Genomic DNA, 24129 nt, shown 5'->3' with positions numbered 1-24129 from the left:
CTAGGATTCTGGACAGATCTGAAGCTCAAGGAAACAAACCAAACCAAAACCCCCCCCAAAAAAGGATTCTTGCCATGGGCCCCTTGCTGTGGGCAATGCTACTGAGATGGAGTAGGAAAGACAGGAAGCGGGGAATGAGGCTCACCTGCTGCATAGGGTAAGTTGTACTGTGCCGGGAGCAGCGAGTACCCCAGGTGGTGGTGGTGGTGGTGCGTGGACATCAGGCGCTGAGACGGGGAGGTGCGCGGCCGGTCAACACTCCGCTCAGCCCCACCTGCTCCCCCGACGCTGCTACAGCTGCCACCACCCCCAACCACCCCACAGCCTCCCCGATCTCTCTCCTGAGAAGTTTTATCACTTATCTGGAAAGGAAAGCAGACACAAAAGCACTACTGTGAGACACACACATGAAAGCAAGGTGCCCACAGCCCACATTTGACTCCTCCTAAGAGTCAAGAGGCACCCGGTGGAACTCACATCAGGTCAGCCAAACTGCACTGTGGTTAGGACCCGAACTCGCCCACCTTCTCCTAGACCCTGGATCTGGCCTTATCGGTTTGTGACAACAGCCAGTGTCACTGCACTTCCCTTACCGTGGGAGACTTGCTCTTGTAATGACTGGCGTGCTGCTGCAGGATGTCCAGAGCTTTGGACTCGGAGCTGGATTTACAGCTGACGCTGGGGCTGGCTCGTGCCTTGTCAGCATCTTCACCCCCTGAGACCTTGCTGCCATACGGGGAGAAAGAATAGCTGGAAGGCAGGTAGGATCCTGGGGGAGAGAAATAAAGCAGTCAGAGATGGGAGAGGTAGAAGAAACTCTGCTTTCCTGAGCCTGGTTAGGTGGGCACCAGCTTTCCTAGGCACAGGCTGGGCTATTTTCTACCACAGTGTCTTCAGCCTGTGGCTTAGTGTATCTCTCCTTTACTGAGCTCCGGAGGCAAACAGCTATGGGATGTAGGAACGTGGCCCTCAGTTTCTGGGGAATCAACTTCCTTAGAGCCCCAATCTCAGAGCTCCATCTGTATGTGACAGACAGCCATAGGATCTGAAAGATCACTGGATTTGCAGTCAGATGTCCTTGGGCTCAAATCCTACCTGTGAGACTTTCCAGCTGGGTAGCCCTGAGCAAATTAATAGCCTTTTGAGCTAATCAGTTTCTTGATCATCAAAATGAAGATACTGACTTACAGAGTGACGGAGAGGATTAAATAAGCTGATGTACATAAACCACTTAGTCCGGTCTGGCCCGAGCAGGCACTCATCGAGTGGAACCGCTGCTGTCACACAGCAGGACTGGGGGGACAGGAGGAAGGAATACTACAGGGCGAGACAGCTTCCTATCTCTGAAGAGCTTACTCGTCCTATTTAGAATTTGCCTTATAATGTCAGTATCCAGGCTATTTCGGCTGCTCTCCTACAGGGAGGTGGGAGCTCTAAGGAGGGAGAGAAGGGCCCTTCCACCCCAGAAGCATCCCACATGGCTCTTCAGGCAGCAGAAATCAGTGACGGGAATTGAAAAGCATTTTCTTCTTACAAGTTAAAAAACACTTATGGACTCCTACTTTGTGGCCCTCTCCCCAAGAACTCATGGATGGCAGTATAAACAGCTTATCTTTCCCAAACTGAGCCTTTTCTGGCTGGACTCTCCCCTCCGTCTGACTTCCAGCTGCTCTTCCTCTCACCGACTGCCTCCTGACCTCACAGCTAAACATGATCTTGCAAATGAATACATGTACCATCCTGGTTTGAATTCTATTTGTTCCATGTGTCTCTTGGGCTACAATTAAGTTGTAAGTTCCTTGTGGGGGGGGAACTAATCTTCTCCATTTCTTTTGTATTCCCCACAGTGCCTAGCAAATTGCAAAATGCAGAGGATGTGTTTAAAAAATCCCAGCTGAGGGAAGACAGCAGAGAGGGCGTTCTGCCTTTAGTTAGTTATCCACGAAAACTGGCTGTAGAGTCGACCCTCTAGCTGAAGCAAATGAGGGAGAGGAGGTCCCACAGACTGTAATTAGGGGGTCATTCAGGGAGCTCACGGTTAGAGTGACCACTTCACAGAGCGCCACATTCAAACAAGGGCTGTCATCTGCCTGAGCCTCAGTGAGCCTTGGAGCTGAGCAAGAAAACTCTGGATCTGAACCTGAGCTTCACTCGCCCCCCCGGCGGATGGAACCGCGACGGGAGCGAGGTGCCGTACCCGGGTAGTTCTGCATCATCACGGCAGGCACGCCCCGGTAGCTGGGGTGGCTGGGGTCGTACGACTGGCTGTAGGAGTAGCCGTGCATGTAGGGGATGTAGGACTGGTGCTGGGTGAGCGGGGAGGACACAGGCACGTGGACACTCGGTCGGGGCTCCTTGCTCCCAAGGCGGGATTCCTCGGACGCGGGCAGCTTGCAGTCACTGCTTGTGCTTTCCTTCCCGTCCTCCTTGGGAACAGAGTCCTTACTCCGACTCCTTTCCTCCTTCAGTTTGCGGTCCCGCTCCTCCTTCCACCGCTCATCCTCTGACTTGATGTCTGAGTACTTGGCAGGGTAAACATATGTCCACATCCGAGGCTCTGCTTCCTGCAGCAATCACAGAGGGAGCTCTGAGTGTTGCACAGATGGGAGAGAGATTTCAAGCCCTGGGTCCCAGGAGAAATACCACAGCAGATAATACTAGACACCTGGGCCGGGGCAGGACCCTGGCCTCTATTGATCTTCGTTTACAACCAGTTCTGGTCCCTCCTGCTTAAATGCCTGCCGCCTCCCCAGCCCCCTCAAAGGAAACAAGATGTGGGGAAAGAAAAGGAAAATCCACCCGTGGGTCTTCGCTGGGAGATGAGCATTCTGGGGAAACGGCTCCTTGACTACAAGAAGCCACTCCCTCTCCAGGGGTATGTGGGCTGTCACTTCTTCAGAGCAAGCTCGGGGCACAGAGCTGATGGTGCTGCCCGGCTCTGGGGCAGTCTAACTGCGGCACAAAGAGGGAAGAGGAGTCTTTCTTAGTTGTGTGAACAGAGCAAAACGTAAGACCAAGTTCTCAGTTCTAACTCTGCCAGTAAAACCCGTCTTGAGAGTAGCTCAGTCTGAGCTGTGTGCTTTTGGCCTACTCTAAAAAAATGGGATCACCACTCCATTCCATTAGGAACCAAACAGTGGAAGAGACACTGGACTAGGAATCAAGGTGCCTGGGTTCTAGCTCTGGCTCTCCTAGTGACGTCTCAAGTAACCCCAGGCAAACCACGCTAACCTACCTGGGCCTCTCTTGTCAAATGGGAATAACACCTTTTACTGGTGTCAAAGTGCTTTTAAAAAACATTAAAATGATTTACAAAGGTGAAGAATCCCTGAAATTATAGATTTCCTCTCTAATCTGTATTCTGTTGGTTCCCTACATAAGGACAGCTCTAATTAGAGAAAGAGAAGAAAGACTATCACACAGTATATCTATTTCCCTCCAGAAGTTACCTGTCGGTACCAGAGTATTGGATCCACCTCTGCCTGGCGGCCACACTCAGCACCTGTCTTAGCCTCGGAGGCCTCCTTGCCTAGGTGGCTGGCGTCACTCAGCTTCACTTTAAGTCCTTCCGGGGCCTGGCTGGGGAGTTTGGAAGAGTCATCTAACTTGGGAATGATGACTGATTTGGCAGGGTCCGCCCCTGGCTCCTTGGCCTTGCTGGGTCCCGACTTCACCAGGTCTGTCAGGCTGGGGGCCTTGGTGAGAGTTGGTGGAATTGACGGCTTTTGCTTCCATTCCTCTTTGAGCGCCGCCTCCCGCTCCTTCAGGCCCAGCTCGGCCTTCTTGTCCAGGCCCCGCTGCTGCGGCTCCAAGCCCTGGCGCTTCTGCTGCTCCTCATACTGCTGCCGGTAGGCGGCGTTAGTGCTCAGGAGGTGGGTGTGGTAGCTCTGGTCGCCGTAGCCGTAGGGGGGCACGTAGGCATACTGGTTGTAGTACAGGGACTGCATGTACATGTTGGGGCGCTGCTGGATGACGGACGGCTGCTGACTGGAGCTGCTCAGCTCGGGTTTCTTGTCCTCACAGACATCGTTCTTCACTTTCCCCTCTATGCTCTCAGGCTCCTCATCCTTTTTTGCCTTCAGGGCCTGGCCCTCCACTCCTGCCTGGCTGCTGGGGTTCAGAGCCCCTGGGCTGGACTGTGCGTAACTTGGGGAGTAGTAACTCTCAAAGCCTTGGTAATAGGGTGAGTCCTTGCTCTGCGGCTGAGGGGGGAAAAGGGTTTTCTTAGCCCCTTCCTTAACCAGCTGTTCAGGGTCCTTCGATTTGACACTGTCCACTTTGCCCTCCCCGTCCTCCCCGGCGTCGGAGATGTCGGAGTAGGCAGGGCTGTTGGTTTTCACTGAGCTGGCTTCGGCTCCGTTCTGGGTCACTACGTGCAAGGGCGTCATGGGCTGGGTAGGGGTGGTGCTCTCCAGGCGGCTGCTGCCTCCGATTGAAGGGCTGGGGGCATTGTCGGTGAAGCTGTAGATCTTGTCAGCTTCGGCCTTGATGCTGGCCAGTCGGCTCTGGTGGGGGTCTGAGGAGCCGTTCAGGAGCCCCTCCATCTTCATCCCATCTCCCGATGATTCCCTGAAGGGGCTTTTGCCTTCTTCTGCTCGACACACCTTCCCAGGGGTCAGAGGACTTTCAAGTTCCTTTGAAGACTCTTTCTTTTTTTTGTCCTTCTTTTTCTTGTCCTTGGCTGGAGTCAGGGCAGGGTTGACTGTGAAAGGTTCTCCCATCACAGTGGGCTTGGGCTGAATGGGCTTGAGCTGGGGGCTGCTGGGCATGGCCTGGACCACCGTGGTGGTCAAGCCTGAGGAGGAGCCTGGGCTTGCGGCTGTGAAGGTGGCTGCCTGGAAGGTGTAAATTTGCTGTGGGGGGATGGCAGGGGCAATGGGCCGGGCTGACTTTAAACTTTTGGAAGGAATCTTTTCAGGTTTCAAACTAGAGGGTTTTTTACATTTTTCTTTTTCCATACATTTCCTTTCCAAAGAATCAAAGGCATCATTGCTCGTTTCATCCATTACTGAGGGTCCATCATCGGAGCCATCATTGGATAGGGCCCCGAGATCTGTGTCCCCTTCCCCACCCAACTTTTTCTTACAGAGGCCTTTTGTGCTAAATTTGCTTGAAGGAGAAGGGCTATGGGGCTCTATGAGCCGAACTTTGGGGGTAGCTGAGCGGGCAGGGGACAAGGAACCTTTTTGTGAGACAGATGCACCATTGCAGCTCCCGAGGTCTGCATGGAGGGCGGGCTCCTCTCCATACTCACTGTCTCCATCTGCTTCTGGCTTGCTGTCATCATCTGTGTGGGCATGAGCTTGGTGGTACTTAAGTCCATTGATGTGCTTGTACTTTTTGTTGCAGTTTGGGTGGGGACAGTCAATCAGGACTGGGGAGGGACAATTTCTGTCTAGAACAGTGGGCTCCACCTTGGTCCCAGGGAGGGGGCCAGTGGCTGAGCCCATGGAATTTGTACGGACACGCTTGCTCCCTTTGGAGTCCTCTGAGCTAGAATTCAGCTCCATGTCTGAAAGGGGTTTGTTTTTCCGCTTATTAGCTGAGGAAGGGCTGGCCTTGACATCCTCAGAGGTGCTACTGGCAGGTGGGCGATGTTCTGAAGAATTCTGGCTGCCCCGACGGCCTTTGCTATTGGCTCCGGCTCGGGTTTTGCTGCTACTGCTGGTCCCCTTGCTGTCAGAGGCTGTGGCTGTCTCATTGACAGGTGTGTTACTGTTGGGACGCATGCGTTTGCCTCTACCCCGACCATTGCGCATTTCCAAGTCACTGGTGGGAGAGTCACAGAACCTTGGCAAAGGACAAACACAACAGGATATTATTAAGAAAAGAAGCTATCTTCAAACCAGTTTAGCTGCAACCTCTAGAACTGCCCAGATGGTAACTATCATCTTGAATGAATGATTTGTTAAAGGAACTTTTAAAAGCATGGTAACTGCATTAACTGGTGAGCTCCTAGGATATTACTTGCATGCTAACTATCAATTACTCCCCAAGATCTGGGTTCCCCAAACCCTGGCAAACTGGAAACTAATGTTAGGAACAAGCTGTAAGATCATATTCACTGAAATATCAGTCTTATGGTCAACTGCAATGTGAACAGGCCCTTGTGAAACCCAGATTGCCTAATGGAGTTTACAGAACTGAAAATGTTGAGTTTACACTTCTGAGAGATAGCTACTATCAAAAAAGCATCATCAATGAATGTTTGTTCACCTGCTCTCAAGGTGACCACAGGTAGAAGCCAGAATTCAGTAACTGCAGACAAAGCCTTAAACAGGATATCCTCACCATTTCTACCCAACCCCTCAACACCTAATTCATTTATTATTCTTGAACGCCAGGTGAATACAATGCCTTCCCTTGTCTCTATATCATTATGTCCTTTAAAAGCTGGGTGTCTTTTAAAAGCTGTCCAACTCTAGCAGGATAAAGGTATAAGGGGTCACTGGCTAGGGCGGTTCAGATAAGTGTAAACTAAACAGCTACAGAATGCTTACCTGGGGGGTGCCCAGTCATGCCGCGTGCAGTCAAGAAGGGTACCTACGTAAGTCTTGTTCCTCCATGTTACATTGACCACCAACATGCCTGGAAGACAAGAACACTCAGATATAGACAGTAGAGGCCATGCTGGCTGCTGAGAAGAGTGTTTTCCATCTGAATAGTGTTCTGGCTCCTGTAGGAGGGCTTTAGGGGTATTCTGGGTCCCAGAGGGCCTAAAAGGATTAGGCTGGAATAGCCCCGCTGGAGATGCCTACAACACTGCTGGGCCCTTGAGGATGGGCAACAGTTGCACGGATTTCATGGTCCAGTTAAGAAACATTTCCTTAACTTTTAAAAAATTATGCCGTATTTCAAACACACTAAAAAAATACAAAGGACATCTTAACAAAAACTCATGTACCCACCACCCAGCTCAATGGATTTAAGATTTTGTGCTATACTTACATGAAATTTCTTTTTTAAAGACTAGAATATCATAGTTGAAAAGCAATGGTTACTATATTTTCAAACTTTCCATTGACAGGACCAAGCTGGGAGTGTAACTTACCTATCTCACTTAACATTACACATCTGAGATTTATCTACGAATTTCATGAAAAGCTTAAACTACTTATTTTTAACTGTGCTTAAGTATGTCACTGCATTATTTGACCACACTTTACACATTCTTGCTGATGGAAATTTAGATTTTTGGGGGGCACATTTTCACTCTTATATGACATCACAATGAACATTCCTGGTATGTTCATTTTATTTAAACATAATTTTGAATAGACAATATGGTCACACTCCAAAATTTAAAAGGTAGCAAAAAAACCAAAAAATAAAAACAAACAACCCCAACCAAAACCCCTCAAGCAAACCCCAATATAAAATGAAGTGTCCCTCCTGTCACTGTTCTTCAGCCTTTCAGGTCCCCTACTCAGAAACATCCATGGATATCCATGTATTCCTCCAGAGGTATTTCATATATTTATTAGCAAATATGTTTATACATTCTTCCTCAAAGGGTAGCAGTACACACCAGTGTTCTGCACATTTTCCATGTAACCATATATTTTGGATCATTCTATATCAGTATACACAGAATTACCTCATTCTTTTCAATGGCTGCATTTGAATGATTTCAAATTGTACCATTACTTATTTAATCAGTTCTCTGTTGATGGATATACAGGTTGGTTCACTCTTCTGCTATTACAAATGATGCTGAATGAATAACCTGTACAAATGTTTTATCTTACTTACATTTATATGTCTATAAGATAAATTCCTGTAAGTAAAATTGCTAATCATAGAGCATTTGTCTTTGGATTTTTCGTAAGACTGCCAGAACGCCCTATAGTTTATACACCTATCAGCAGCGCATGAGAACACCTGCTGTTCTTTCCCTTTGGCAACAGTGTTTTTAAACTTTTTGGTTTTGCCAATCTGATGGGGAAAACGGGTGTTTTATGTAGTTTTAATGTCATGTTTCTTATTATGAGTTTGTACTTCATTACAAGATACCATTATAAGACATTTGTATTTCCTTTCTAGTGAACTGTCTGTTCATATCCTTTGCTCATTTTTCTACTGAATTATAGTCTTTTTCTTATTTGTGATTCTTAATATACTAAAGTAAGCCTTTTATCTGTAATACAAATCAGATATTTCCCCCAGTTTGTCATTTGCTAACAATGGTTAATACTCTGCAGGAATTATTTATGTTGTTATGTTTGTAAGTCTTCTATTGCTTCAGAATTTTTGTCATATTTCAAAAGGCTTTCCCCATTCCATCACTTTATTAACAGTTTTTTCTTATGGTTTCTTCTAGTATTTTTATGGCTTGATTTTTAATATTTAAATCTTTGATCCATATGGAATTTAACCTGGTATAAAATGTCTGACATGGACTTAACTTCTTCATTCTTTTTTTTGTGGCTTATTTTCTAAAGTATATTTGGCTAGTTTTACATTTCATGAAGTCAAACATATCAAGTTTTTCCTTTGTGGTTTGTGTTTTTTATGTCTTCTCACAAGGTCATAAAAAGATATTTTAAAGGTTAATTAACAATCTAAGAATGGTCTTTACATTTTTTAATGGTAGAAAAAAATGAAAGAAGAATATTTTATGTCATGTGAAATTACATGAAATTCAATATAGCTCAGAAATAAAGTCTTACTGAAACATGGCCACATTTATTCATTTGCCCATTGTCTATGCCTGATCTCACCACAAGGCCTGAGTATGTGTAACAGGCTGCATGGCCCGCGAAACCTTAAATATTTACTATCTGGCCCTTTACAGAGAAGGTTCACCAACCCCTGTTTTAGATCTTTCTTTATTTTCCAATATAAGCATTTAGGGTATAAATTTCCCTAACAGCCCACAAGTTTTGTTATGTCTTCATTAATCACTCAGGTCAAACATTTTCTAGTTTCCATGGGGTTTTGTTTTGTTTTGTTTTGTTTTGATTCTGGATTTATTTAGAAGACTACTGTCAAATTTTCAAACACCTGGAAATTTTCCAGGTTATCTTTTTGTTATTGATTTCTAACATAATTCTACTGTGGTCAGAGAGCATACTGTATATGATTTCAATCCTTTTATATTTATTGAGAATTAATTTGTGGTCTAAAATATGGTCTACTTTGAAGAACATTCCAAATGCACCCAAAAAGAATATTTCAAAATGTGTATTCTCCAGTTGTTGGATGGCCTAAAAATGATAGGTCAAATTGACTGATAATGTTTTTCAAATCTTCTATATCCTTATTAATTTTCTGCCTTCTTTATCAATGACACTTACTGCTTGTTCTTGCTTACTGGAACTCCTATTTGTACCTCTAGACTCTTCCTTATCTTTCTGGCCTGTTTTGGATTTCTTTGTCTTTTGGTTGTATATTCTAAGAGATTTCCTTCATGTTCTAGGTTACACACTGAAATTTTCATTTTTACTGTTTTAATTTTTAAAAAAAGTATCCTGTTCTTGTCTCGCGGGATACAGTATTTTCTCTCTCTGAAGATACTAATTGTAATTGTTTCTCTCTCTCACTAGTCTTTTGCTCTTTCAGTAGTCTTTTCCCTCTAACTCATTTTTCCTCTGTTTGTTTTGGTCTATATTCTCTTGTTTTTCAGGTTTTCCTCAAGAGTTTGGTGATCTTTGGGTCTGTTCCTATTCAAATGAAAGGCACTAAAAATTGGACTGGAAGCACTATATGTGGTCCGTTCCATTAAGCCATGATTATGAATACTGGTAGAGATTTTTCCTTCCTTCCAGGACTTGGAAACTTCAGAGAGGAACTCTTCAACCTCCTACCTGCCTGCCAGTTTCTCTGTTTTATGGATTTTCACTTAGTCCTTGGTACAGCATCCTGTCTTCCTCCAAGCCCAGTGTCCCTCCCCTGGTTGAAACTCTCCAGAGAGTAAACATCAGTTTTCTACTGTAATGCAGAGTGGCGGCTGCATAGCTGTGTAGAATGAGGATAATAATGCACAGCTTTTGCTTCTTGTATAGACTTTCAGCCAGTCTTCCCGTTTTCAGCTTCATCCTATATCCCTTGTGTTCAGAGGTACTCTGATATTTCCAATTCCTGAGTATTTCTAGATATGTGTGGTACAAACTCCTTATTCTTGGCTCTCCTTCCTCCCAACCTCAGGTAAAAATACAAACAAAGAAACAAGTAAAAAACTAAGCTTTTGTTTTTTCAGGTCTCTTAAATCAGCACTTGTGCATCTGGTTTCTAGTTTCCAAAGTTCTCTGACTTATACCTGTCTGCAGCAATCTTCTCTGTCTTTAGCTTGTGAGTTTGTATCTTAGAAAACAAAATCCCTTTACTGACATTTGAATGGGTTATAAAGGGGGAAGGTGGGAGGTAAACATGTACTTTCAATCTGCCGTATTTAGCCAGAATACTGTATTTACTTTATTTGTTTGGCACATAGCACTTGGAGTGTACAACCTACTTAAATAGTTAAGTTTCTAATTAGAATTTCTCTAATTCAGAAAAATTATCACCTATTATAGATTTATGTATTCTTTTTGACATTCTTTCATCCTTTTTTGTTTCTAGGATTCATATTGCTCTCTCAATTTTTTTTCTTTGTGCTTGTTTCTTCCAATTTATATTTTTTTCTTTGAGTACATGCAGTTTAGAATTTATCTAATGCATGGAGTTTTAAAAACATTTTCAATGACTATAATATATAATTATATTTCAATGACTGTTTTTCATTTCCAAGACTTTAAACTGGTTAATTTTTCATGTCTACATGCCATTATTTAATTATTGGCTGTTTGGTTCATAGTTTTATTTTTAATAGACATTATTATTATTTCTCTTTAAGAATTCTAACCATACCTATTATAGTCTTTGCACCATACATTAATTTCATAAGGTATGCATTCAATTTCTGATGGTTACATTTTTTTAAATTAATTAAAAAATTTTTGAGATAATTGTAGATTCACTTACAGTTGTAGGAAGTAATAAAAGAGATCTCGCATGCCCTTTAGCCAGTTTCCCCAATGGTTAACATTTTCCATCAAAACTGTAGTATAATATCCCAACCCAGATTCTGACATCGATACAATGAAGATACAAAATATTTCCATCAACACAAGGATACCGTGGCATTGCCCTTTTCTAGCTACACTTATTTCCCTCCCATCTCCACCCCTCCTGAATTCCTGGCATCTACTAATCTGTTCTTCACTTCTATAATTTTGTCATTCCAAAAACAGTATATAAATGGAATCATACAGTGTATAATCTTTTAGGACTGATTTTTTTTTCCCCCTACCAGCATGTAATTCTCTGGAGAGTTAATCCGGGTTGTTGTGTGTGTCAATAGCTCAGTCCTTTCTATTGGTGAGTGATATGCCGCGGTGTGGATGGACCACCGTTTGTTATAGCATTCACCAGCTGACTTTCACTTTATATATTTTACTTCTTGGTATGTGTTCAGAACAGAAAGGATGTGTCAAAAGTTTGAATACAGTAATTCATCTTGACTGGAAGTCCCAAGGTACATTTTCTATGTAAAGTATTTAGGGAATAAGTCTGGGGACTCCGGAATTAGTCTTTTGTTTGTCTTTGGTCATACACTAATAAAATACTATTTGATTAAGCACTCCCAGGGCCTATCTGTAGTAACTCACCTATATTCATTTTCTTCTTTGATGTAGAATGCTGTCTAAAGATCAGTGAACTGGGACTCAGAAAATCTCAGTACAAATCCTCGCTCTGTTACAGATAACCTTGGACATGTCACTTAACCACTATGAATCTCAGATTTTTAATCAATATTACAAGACTGAAACAAAAATAAATGATAAGATAATTAAATTAGATAATTAGCCCATGGTAGCCTTTCAATAAATCAAAACAAAGAGAGTGCTAAGACAAAACCATGGAGTATCAGGACTTGAGTCTTGAACTCCTGGAATCAGATTTTAGAATGCTCTATCATAAGACCAGATCAGACAGGAGAGCTGAGACAAAAAGAGAAAGAAAGAAGAAAATTATCCAACCAGAAAGTCTCAATCGACAAAGTAGGGCAGGAAAGAACTCTGGTTCAGTCAACTGGATTCTAATTGAAAAATTCATCAAACATCTATCATGTGCTAGGTGTTTTCATAATCATTATCTTATCAAATATTCACAGCCTTAAATAACTTTTTTAAACAGGGCAGTCCATAAAGAGAAGGCACAACCATCCCAGCAATCCTGCCATACAGGGACTGTTAAAGCTACTTTGTAAATGAGAAAACCCAGAAAGGTTAAGTAATTTACTGAAGGTCTCCATTTATTAGCGGTCTGATCTTGAAGGCATTACACAGCTATCTCTAATGGATTCTGAGTTTTTACACAATTTCTTTAAAATGTCCCTTTATCTTCATCTTAGGATAAAAGATACATAAAGGATTGCGGGGGCGGGGGCATTAACGGGGGAAAGGACAGGATTCCAAATCCCTTTCTAGGGCCCTGGCATCTTAAGGGAAATGGAAAACCTCCTAAGAAAGCAATTGGGCTACATTCTCTCTGGCTATTAGCAAAGTGAATTCAAATGGACGATCCCTCCCAGTGATGGGCTTCTCTGATTCCTGCATAACCAATTTGAATAGGAACAGAGTCCTTTTCTTTCTAGGCAAGGTAAGACTTAGAGACAGGCACCTCCTTACAAGAGCAGATGAGCACAGCTGTATAGAGAGAAGAGGAGTGTTATTCCTAGTCTTAAAACAGCTGGGCAGGAACACATGTTTATGAATTTGTCTCCTTCCTCTGGTATAATCTGCAAATTTTAGCAATAACGAATGAGCTGAAAAGAAGCCTGGTCAAACAAAATGCTAGAAATGGAAGGGGAAGAGGGAAGAGTCTAATATGGAAAAACAAAATGAAGGCTTGTTTAAATGTCAAAGCAAACAGTTTTCTAAAGTGTAACCCTCTCCCTACAAGGTTCCGAGTTGAGACAGCTGGGAGAGTAAGAGGGCGGGAAGGAAAAGCAGGAAATAACACTTCACAGACCTAGTTTCTCTATTAGGGGCTAGCTTTAGGGCAGCAAGTAGGCTCAAGAGAAAGAGAAAAATTGGTTTTCATTTTAGAAAGCTTCCAATTTGGAGTAAGTGTTCACAAAATAAGGAAAGGCCTGGCATGTGTGAAGATCAGAATAATAATGCCAAAAATAGTAAATAAATAGTGCTTTGTGTTTCTCTAGGTGGTTATTTTCATATTTACCAGGGGCCTCACAGACATAATCTCATTAAACACTATTAAGTTTTAGAGTGCTGAGTATTCTCCCCTCTTAAAGATGATCAACAGTGGAGCAAGGTAAAGGGGAAATGACTTGGGTACGAGTATGAGGCAGCAGTCAGGTTCCCCCAGGTCACAGGAAGAGTGCAATGTTAAAATCCATACTATCTATAAACATAGATAAAAAGCAGATTTCTTCTGTATAGCACAGGGAACTATATTCAATATCTTATAATAACCTTTAATGAAAAAGAATATGAAAACGAATATATGTATATATATACCTATGACTGGGACATTACTGACGCATTGTAACTGACTATATTTCAATTAAAAACAAAACAAAACAAAATCCAGTGCCAAAGCAGCACTGCTTCGTTGCAGAGGACAACGCAAAACTTCAAAACAGTTGTGCAGTCAAGACTGATCTAAGCACAGTAGTGGAGAATGTAAATTTTACCTCCAGGGCCCTCATTTTTACCATTTCTAGCCAGTGCATACTTTCTCTCACGGATCTGGTAACCTCGTGCTCAGCTGACCACTCTCCTTCTAGAAAACACTTCCTTCATTTGGCTTCCAGAACAAGGACACCACATTGTCCTGATTTTCTTCTTACTGTTCTGGTCGCTGTGTCTCAGCACCGTTTGCTATTACTTTTTTATAACTAACTAATGACTCAAACTTCTATTTCCAGCACCAGACTTTCCCCTGAACTCAGATTCATACATGTAATTGCAAATTTGGCATTTCCAGTTGATGCCTTGATAGAGATCTCAAACTTAACTTGACCCAAACGGAACTCTGATACCCACTTGCCTTTGACCACTCCTCTGCCCTCCCACCTCCCTACTCCCCCACTGCCCCGCTCCCCTCCCAAGAGCAATGTGCTCTGAGTTTTCCCCATTTCGGGTAAAGGCATTTCCATCCTACTTAGCTCCTCTCTTACTCTCATACTTTACATCCGACAGTCAGCAAATCTTGTTGACTCAACTTTCAAAATACATCCAGACTTTGAGACTATATCTATCTCCACTTCTCTGACTCCAAGCACTCCTTGAATTATTCCAACAGCCTCCTAATTTACTTCCATCCTTATCCCTCTCTGACCTATCCTCGACACAGGAGCCACAGAGGTCCTGTTAAAGTCTAAATGACATCCTATTATGCCTCTACTGAATACATTCCATTTTACATTCTTTCCATTTTACCCAGATTAAAGACCTACATCCTTACTGTGACCTTTAAGGACTCATGTGATCTTGGCCCTCATTACCTCTCTGATCAACATCATCTTCTATTATCCTGGCCCTCATTTTCTGTTCTGGCGCAGCGACCTACTTGTTCCTTGAACACAACAGACATGTTCCCATTTTAGGGCCTTGAATTTGAAATTCCATCTACCAGTAATCCCATTCCCCATCCCCCATATTCTCAAAGCTACTTTCCCTTCATTTCTTTCAAATATTTTCTCAAAAGTCATCTCAGGAATTCCCACCCCCGACATATATTCCCTCTAGTTCCCTTTTCATACTTCCCCCCTTCTCCATAATATTGATCAGTATGTAACACAGCAGAAATTTAATTTATCTTGCTTATTGTCTGTTCAGTGCCATTAGAATGTAAGCTTTATGAAGGCCAAGATTTTTGTCAGCTTTTTTGACTGCTGTAGTTTTTCTAGTAGTTTTTAGAACTACTAGGAATATATCTGGCATATAGTAGGTGCTCAATATACATATGCTAAATGACTGAATGCTCCTTATTTCTCTCCAGAAACTCTACTCAAGTGAAGTGTAAAAAAAACTGATAAGCAGAAACTTCAGTTAAACAGAGCTGAGCCCAATAGGAGGAAGAAAGACTTTTTTCTTTCCTGGCAAGGACTCAGCCAATGAAGTCATGGACTTTTTTTCTTTACTATAGTGCTCCCAACTCCCCTTTCCCCTCTGTAGAAGTGTTCTTCCCTTGCTGTGTGGGAACTTGCATTGGCTCACAGATGCTCAACTGCAAAGTCTCTGCTGAACCAGAATAAGCCAGTCTTGCTGGAGATGTGTGTGGCAGTCTCTTTGTTTTAGTTCAACATTTTGGTGGCCCATATATAGAGGACCAGCGAAGACCCCTGAAGGCTCCAAGGCTGATGAGCAAACAGGTGAGGTGCCCACAACTGATCCCATGAGCTCACTGCTTTTCTTGCTGACCGCGGAGTTTGGAGGTACCTCTTTTTCCTGAATCCGAGCTCTTGCCTTCTTTGTGTTTGAAGCTCTCCAGGCTTTACTCAGGATCTATTTAAAGGTTTTGTTTTTCTGGTTAAAGCTTTGTTCTATATGTGAGTATTTGTTTGGCACTTCAGTGTGATTTTGAGATCAGACTGTTTTTGTTTTTTAATTTTTAATAATAATAATAATTTGATAATAATGCATCCATGTTGGTTCATTGATTGTACCAAATATGCCACATTGATGTTGAGGGTAGGGGAGTGTATATGTGTGAGTGGGGAGGGCTATGTGCGAACTCTCTGTATTTTCTGCCCAATTCTGCTGTGAACCTGAAACTGCTCTAAAAAAAATAAAATCTATTAATTAAATTTTTAAAATTTTTTATTTGGGGGGGTGATTAGGTATATTTATATTTATTTATTTATTTACTTAACAGAGGTACTGGGGATCGAACCCAGGACCTCGTTCATGCTAAGCATGCACTCTACCACTGAACTATACCCTCCCCCTGAGATCAGACTGTTTTAACTGAAGCTGGGTGAAAAGCCATTGGACCACTCCTCCAGGAACAGGAGCTGCTTCACTGAAACTGCTCATTCAGCCACTGGCCTATTCCTATGGAATAAGGACTGCTCTCTGGAAACTGGCTGAAAATCCTTTGGCCTGGTTCCTCCACGACCAAGCTATTTCCTTAGAGTGCTGGCATTAGCTTACAGGCTGCCTGAGTTGCAAGCTGTTTGAAAATTGTTCTTTTACTCTAGCAAAAACCTCTAAGAAATGGGATCTCAGTTATCTAAATATTTTGAGCGTACCCCCTCACCTTGGGACTCTGGTCAATTTTCTATTTAAAAACTGTAGTCCTTCCTCATGTGCATTTCTAACTAAATGGACTGACCTGTCCAAAGGCAATTTAGAGTATCAACAGCCATTATGGGGAATTTTTGACCATCCCCAAACTTCATTTCCTTAAAACTGAACTGGACTACAGTAGCTCAGAAATTTACAGAGCTGAATTCCATGACTACTTCAACTGGTATTTTGAAACTTCCAAACATTATCAGGAACCTAAAATTGCCTCTCTGCAAAATAAGATTTTAAGACTAACTGGGGTTGGGGGAGGGTATAGCTCAGTGGAAGAGTGCCTGCTTAGCATGCACAAAGTCCTGGGTTCAATCCCCAGTACCTCCATTAAAAATAAATAAGCCTAATTATGCCCCCAAAACAAACAAACAAAAATTTAAAAGCATTAAAAAAAAAAAAAAAAAAAGACTAACTGAGGCAAATAAATGATTAAAGAAAGCTAAAATGGCTCCCAAAGTCTCAGGCTTTTCCTTTTGGCTTCCTTGTCTCAGGCTCAACCTTTGGCACCACTTGTCGCTCTCCTTCACCTCCTTGTGGCCAGATTCTGCCTCTGGCACCATTTCCATCCCTTCTTCTGTATCCTCAGTTTCCTCATACTTATTCTCTCCCCCTGCTCCCTCTTCCTCTCAACTTGTCAGAACATGTCCCTTTAAAATTAAGCCTTCTGAAGATCCAGAAGCTAAACCCTTAGTTTCTTACACTCCTTTATATTGAATCCCAAGCCATTGTCAAAGATTTTCCCAAAGCATTTGAAGATCCTCACAGATTTGCTGAGGAATTGAATATAGTCATTCAAACTTACCAAGCTGGTTTCTCTGACTCACACCAGTTAGTTCATATACTTGTCAGTGAAGGCCAGGCCCAGCACTGGATGAAAACGGCTAACTGGGAAAATCCTGAAATATCTCTAGAATTATAACTGGGAGACCAGCCCACTAACTTATTAGAGAATAGGCTCAAGCTATTGCTAGGCGACTTCATCGAGCAAATACTAGGGCTTTTCCAAAGTCTGTTGATTGGAACAAAATTGAGGCTTGCACACAAAAATCTGATGACGCTGTTCTTGACTATTACAATTGACTTCAGACTGGTTTTAAACAAAATTCTGGTTTCCCGTCACATGTTGATTCTACCTGGGTAGTTTTTAACTCTGTGCTTATTAATGGGCTGAACCAGGACCTTCCCCTTCTAGTAAAAAGGACCAGGATAGAATGGGAAACTATGTCCACTACAGATTTAGTTCATCTGAAAATCAAATCTCTTGCACTCTAGACCTAAAAGGGAGACCACCAAAATTTGTAATCTACAGATCTAGCAAATGAAGTCTCCCAAATGAAACCCAAACTCTCCTAGTTACTGCTGTTATTGCAAAAAGCCAGGGCACTGGAAGAGACTGTTACAAATGTAAGCACTTTATGCGCCTCTGGCTCTCTAACCAGCCTTTCCAACCTTCTCCCAATTCTCAGTGGTGGGGCTCTGGGGAATGACAGGGGCTTTTCCCAATTCTCTCTTAATTGGCTTGGAGAAACATTTCTCCAGATTGGGGATGAATATCTTCCAGTCCTAAATGACGCTGGAGCCACTCTCAGTGCTTGAGCACTCTTGGTCCTCAACCCAACTAGTACAAAGCAGCCCCTGCCTTGGAATACTACAACGGTTCAAATAGTGGGGATCTCTAATAAACCCCAAAAGGTTCTTATCTCCTTTTGTTCTACTCCCTTGTGTTTAGGCCTTTAGAAATACACCCATTTTTCCTTAGTTCCTCTGACCCTACCCACTTATTAGGCCAAGACTTTCTAGAGAAGTATCATGCCAAAATTTCTTTCTCCCAAGAGGGGAAAATAATTCTAGACTTTGTCAGTAGTCATATCAAAGTCACCAACCAGATGAATTAAATGATCCTTTGATTTTTTTATTTCTTCTGTCTCTGACAGCAGTACACCTGATTCTGGAAACACTGATCACTTGTCCCTATTGAATCAACTACCGCCTTCCTTATGGGCAAAATCTCCAAATGATAAAGGCAAAATAGTGCAGCTCCCGTCAAGATTCATATAGATTCCTCAAAACCTCTTCCCAGAATTAATCAACATCTTATAAAGTAAAGCAGCCCTTCAAGGCACAAAGCCCATAATAGATTACAAGGCTCAAGGCCTCATAATCCCTTGTACTAGCCCCTGGAACACTCCTGTTTTCCCAGGGGAAAAACACCTAAGGGCTGAGGGTGGAGGTCCAGAACCTCTGAGCAATAAACCACATTATTATCCCTCCAACCCTGTCATTCCTAACCCTCTGTATGTTACTTCCATTCCCACCAGAAGTAAATTCTTTACTGTAATTGATTTACGTGGTTCCTTCTTTAGTATTTCAGTTGATGAAGCTAGTCAATTCCTTTTTGCCTTCATTTGGGAAGAAGAACAATTTACCAGGGCAGTAATGCCTCAAGAGTTTTACTGAGAGCCCTTCAATTCTCACAAATCCTGGAGGCTGAGCTGGATGATACACAATTCAGTAGGGGTTCTGTTTTGTTGTAATATGTAGATGATATGTTTGTTCTCTTTCTCAAGTTTTCTCACAGGAGAGGAAAAAGTTTGCTAAAACTTTTAAGCTTAAAGGGACTAAGGTCACCAAAGAAAAACTGCAGTTTGCCCAAACCTAGTTTCAATATTTAGAGTATCTGATCTCAAATTAAGGGCTACAACTAGATTCTGATAGACTGCACGGTGTCCTAAGTCTCCCCAAACCCCGAACTAAGAGCTGAGAGCTATCCTTGGGCTAGGTGGTTATTGCTTACATTGGACTGTTAATTTCCCTCTTATGGCCAAACCTCTGTACATTTTACTCAGTAAAATAACGCTGACCCAATTTTATGGGAAGAACTAGACAGCACAGCCTTTATGGCCTTAAAGGGGAATTTGATGAATCCACTTGCCTTTGTGCACGCCAATTATCAGATTCCCCTTTTCTTTTTTTGTACTTGAAAATGAAGGGAATGCCCCTGGGGTACTCATCTCAAAACAAGGTACCACCATCAGTCCATAGGGTATTATAGCCAGCAGCTGGATTCTGTGGCATGGGAACCCCCGGGAATCCTCCCCCAACACCACTTTAGAGCCATTACAGTGGTTGCCTTTTCGGTTAAAGCCATCTGGAAAATCACTGTGGGATGCCCCTTAACCATTTTTATACCTCACGTAGAAGCAGCCCTCCTGAATTCTCATCACACAACACTTCTCAGTCAGATGCCTCACCTCCTATGAAGTCCTTTTGTTAACTGCTCCTCACGTAACTCTTTACGTTGTGATAAACTTTACCCTGTTACTCTGCTCCCCTCCATCATCTACGAAGTCCCTCACAACTGCTTATCATTGATGGATCACCTCCTAACTACTTGTCATGATCTAAAGGAAATTCCTCCGGGCAATGCTGACTTCTCGTGGCTCACTGATGGTTCTCACTTACACAGTGACAATGGCAAACACTGTGCTGGGTGCGCTTTCAGTGCTGTTGGGCAGCATCTTTATCTTTGGCTAATTCGGTCCAACAGAGTGAATTATATGCTTTTATATAGGCTTGTACTTCAGCCAAGGACAAAACTACCAATACTTACACTGACAGTAGACAGGATTTTGGAGCAGCTCATGATTTTGGAATGTTGTGGAAGTAATGTGGCTTCCTTACCTCCAGCAGAAATAAAATTAAAAGTGGCTTCTATGTTCAGGAATTAATGGATGTAATACCTGCCACTTTAGCTATTATTAAGATTCCAGGGCATTCTAAACTTGACTCTCTAGAAGCTAAGAGAAATCACCTTACTGACATTTCCACAAGGAATGCTGCCCTGAAAGGGACTGAAAGCAGCCAAACCTGTCATGGTTCAAAAGGATCTGCCCCCAAATGATAACTTACATAACCTGGCCAGAGAAGCCCAACAGCTGTCCTCAGAGAAGGAAAAGCAAGGAAATGCAGCAACTGTTGGTTTGATAAAAGAAGAAAGCCCTGACTTGAACCGAGTAACAACCCAGCCTTAGGGAGGAGTCTAAAATTCCCACTCCCCACCACTGTACCTGGATTAAACCACTGGTCTACTGACAAAATGACAGTATTCATGAAACAGTATGAGTGGGGAAACGTTAACAAGGCCACAAAGAAGTGACTACCTCACTTCCCCACTTGTCCAAAGTACAACCCAGGGACGCCTGTTTGTACTGCTCCTGGACATTTTCAACTGCTTAATATGAGGTTTGGCAAACGAATTTCATACAGCTCCCTCTATCTCATGGATATAAGTATGTTTTGGTCATGGTCTGTATGTTTTCACAGTGGACTGAAGCCTTTCCCTGCAGACAGGCTATTGCCTCATCTATGGCTAAAGTCTTTTTGGAAAAGATTATCCCTACCTGGGGAACTTCTCTCAAACTTCACAGTGATCTAGGAACCCATTTTACCGGTCAGGTACTTCAACAAGTCTGCGCTGTTTGGCTGGTTTTACAACAGTTTCACTATGCTTACCACCCTCAATCCACTGGTTTAGTCAAACACACTAACCATGTTATTAAAACACAACTGGCAAAATGTGTAGAGGCCCTCCAAGTATCTTGGCCAAAAGCACTGTTGTTGGTCCTTCTAAGTCTCAGATCCAGCCCTTTTTGAACTCACACACTCTCACCCTTTGAGATAGTCATAAGATGTCCAATGCACTTGGCTCCTGCTTCTTTCAATCCACAACCGATAAAAGGAGAGAGACTCCAATATTGCAAAGTCCTAGTTGCTTCTATTAAAAATAACTATGCTTTGGTAGAGCAGTTTTTTCACAGTGCACTACGGGGGGATGAAGACCTTAAGCATCACACCTTGTAACCTGGAGATTTCATCTATTTGGAAAGAACTCTTATACTTCCCTGGAAAAGCCCCTATCAGGTACTGCTAACCAACCCTTGTGCTACCAAACTCCAAGGAATAGACTCTTGGATTCATGTGATACAAGCAAAGAAAACACCAAACCCTGACTGGACCTGCACATTATCTGGTTACCTGAAAGAGAAGATTTCTCAGAATTAAAGTAGACAACATTTGATGAGACAGCTTTCCCAAGATATCTGGACCAGCCCTGTTGGAAGTCTGCTGCTAAATCTTTGATGATGACATAACACTTCAGATGATCTCAAACGTTTATGATCTTGGTAAAATATGGACATTGGTTAAAAACTGCTTGAGAATTCTCCCTTCTACCCTTCCTTGTTACTCAAATGTGAGCTCAGAAGGTTTCCAATCTGTGCACTTTCCCTCTGATGTGAGATATTACACCGAGGAAAGGTCCTTCCTGGCATCTGAAGGACAAAAAGCTGCTGAAACTAGAAAACCTGACTCTTGGACAGCAACGCTTTCAGAGAAAGAGCTTGAGCAAAAGGAGGAAATGTAAAAAATTAATAAACAGAAACCTCAAGTAAGTAGAATTGCGAGGTGGGAAGAAGGAGCTCCTGTGTCTTGCAATGATAGCAGAGCCCAAAAGAAGAAGAAAAACTCCTCTTCTTTCCTGGCAAGGAGTCAATCATGGTTTCTTTGTTTACTATAATATTCCCAACTTCCTTTCCCCCTCTATAAAAGTGTTCCCCTTCCCTTGCCATGAGGGGACGTGCATGTGGGTCACCATGGTTACAGATCCCCGAATGCAATTCTCTGCCCATCCTGAATATACCCACCTTTGCTGGAGAAGTAGTTGGTAGTTTTATTTGTTTTAGGTCAATAAAAGAAAAACTTACAAGTAGTTCCATTTTTATATATAATGGGGCTTATACATAATGGGAGTCTTACTAGTGGTTTGAAACAATAATGGTTTATTCTGTGACTTGAATAAGAATCTACTTCACCCAACTGAGTCAGCAACTAGCTGTATGATTCTGGGCAAGCTACTTTATTCTCATTGGTTGGACTAGATGTGTAGTATTCTGTTTCCATGAAAGGCTGTGAAACTTCAAGCACTTAAAAGTATAAATGACTAATAAAATGCTGTTTCCCATGGAGTTTTAACAATGGTCAGACTTCAGCTAAAGAAAATACAATGCATGAAATATAAGGCATGTCATTTCAGACATTATTTGCTTGGCAGAAAAAATTTTATCTGAGTATAAGTATAAACTGATAAAAGCACTCTGGAAAACTATTTTATTTCTACCAAACTCATATATTTCTAAGCAAATCTTCTAAAGCTAAACATCTATCTACCCTATGACCCAGCAATTCTTAGAAACAAGAACTTATACTCAACAAAATATGTAAAGAATGTTTATAGCAGCTTCACTCATAGTAGCCTCAAATTGTAAATTACTCAAATGTCTGTAAAAAGTAGAATGAATAAATAGTGGTATATTCATAATATAATACTACACAGCACTGAAAAATGAACTACTGCTACACACTATATAGCATGAATGAATCTCACAGACATAATGTTAAATGAAAGCCAAACAAGAGTATACATACCATGTGATCACATTTCATGACAGGAAAACTCATCTATGATGATAAAAATCAGACTGATGGTTACTTTTTGGGATGGCATTGCCTGCAGAGGGCATGAGAGAATCTTCTGGGTGTACCGGTAATGTTCTAATTCTGGATGTAGGTAGTGGTCACACAGCTATATGTGTATGTAAAAATTCATCAAATGATGTACTTAATATTTGTGCACTTTATTTATGCTATACTTCAATAAAATTTTAAGTAAAGCAATCTACAGCAGGCAGTAAGTTCTCTCTCAGTAGCATTCTACTCTACCTAAGAGTTAAAAAGTCTCTGGAATATAGTGACCAATTCAATTAGTAAACTTCCACAGATAAAGTCCATTTCCCCTGAGATTAATCAACACTTTTTTGGTGTCAACATGTACTAGGGGATTGTGTTGGGCATAAAGTGTAAAAGATGTATAATGATGCTTCATTTATTGGCAACACTGTTCCGCATAGGTTTTCCAGCTTATTTTAAGAAATAATCTCGAATAAACAAATGGGGCCTAATTAAACTTATAAGCTTTTGCACAGCAAAGGAAACCATAAGCAAAACAAAATGACAACCTAAAGAATGGGAGAAAATATTTGCAAAAATGAGACTGACAAGGGCTTGATTTCCAGAATATATAAACAGCTCACACAACTTAATAAGAAAAAAACAATCCAATCCAAAAATGGGCAGAAGACCTAAACAAGCAATTCTCCAATGAAGACATATGAATGACCAATAGGCACATGAAAAAACATTCAACATTGCTAATTATCAGAGAAATGCAAATCAAAACTACAATGAGGTTATCACCTCATACCAGTCAGAATGGCCATCATTCGAAAGTCCACAAATGATAAATGCTGGAGAGAGTGTGGAGAAAAGTGAACCCTTCACTGTTAGTGGGAATGCAGTTTGGTGCAGCCTTTGTGGAAAACAGTATGGAGATTCCTCAAAAGACTACAAGTAGACTCACCATATGACTCAGCAATCTCACTCCTGGAGGAAACTCTAATTCAAAAAGACACCTGCACCTCAATGTTCATAGCAGCACTATTTACAATAACCAGGACATGGAAACAACCTAAATATCCATCAACAGATAACTGGATAAAGAAGTTGTGGTATATTTATACATTGGAATACTACTCAGCCATGAAAAATAATAAAATATTGCCATTTGCAACAATATGGATGGACATGGAGAATGTCATTCTAAGTGAAGTAAGCCAGAAAGAGAATGAAAAATACCATATCACTCATATGTGGAATCTAAAAAAAAAAAGAGACAAATGAATTTATTTATAAAACAGAAACAGAC

General features: G+C 42.0%; 1 protein-coding gene across 3 annotated transcripts in view; it reads right to left on the bottom strand.

Moving 5' to 3' along the window:
* The window catches only part of ZNF609 (zinc finger protein 609), a 184704-nt gene that overhangs the window by 4323 nt on the left and 156252 nt on the right, over window positions 1-24129 (bottom strand). For all 3 annotated transcript variants that reach the window (XM_064485461.1, XM_031452834.2, XM_031452835.2), the window contains 5 exons: window positions 6501-6588; window positions 3450-5790; window positions 2198-2564; window positions 594-769; window positions 146-362 (listed from right to left, as the gene is read on the bottom strand). In XM_064485461.1, coding sequence (XP_064341531.1) covers window positions 146-362; window positions 594-769; window positions 2198-2564; window positions 3450-5790; window positions 6501-6588 — 3189 coding nt within the window. The remainder of the gene's footprint in view (window positions 1-145; window positions 363-593; window positions 770-2197; window positions 2565-3449; window positions 5791-6500; window positions 6589-24129) is intronic.

This window comes from Camelus dromedarius, chromosome 5 (assembly GCF_036321535.1).
Source record: "Camelus dromedarius isolate mCamDro1 chromosome 5, mCamDro1.pat, whole genome shotgun sequence".
Classification (NCBI taxonomy): domain Eukaryota; kingdom Metazoa; phylum Chordata; class Mammalia; order Artiodactyla; family Camelidae; genus Camelus; species Camelus dromedarius.
The sequence above is the reverse complement of the archived record's forward strand: the minus strand, read 5'-3'. Positions and strand labels throughout refer to the sequence as shown.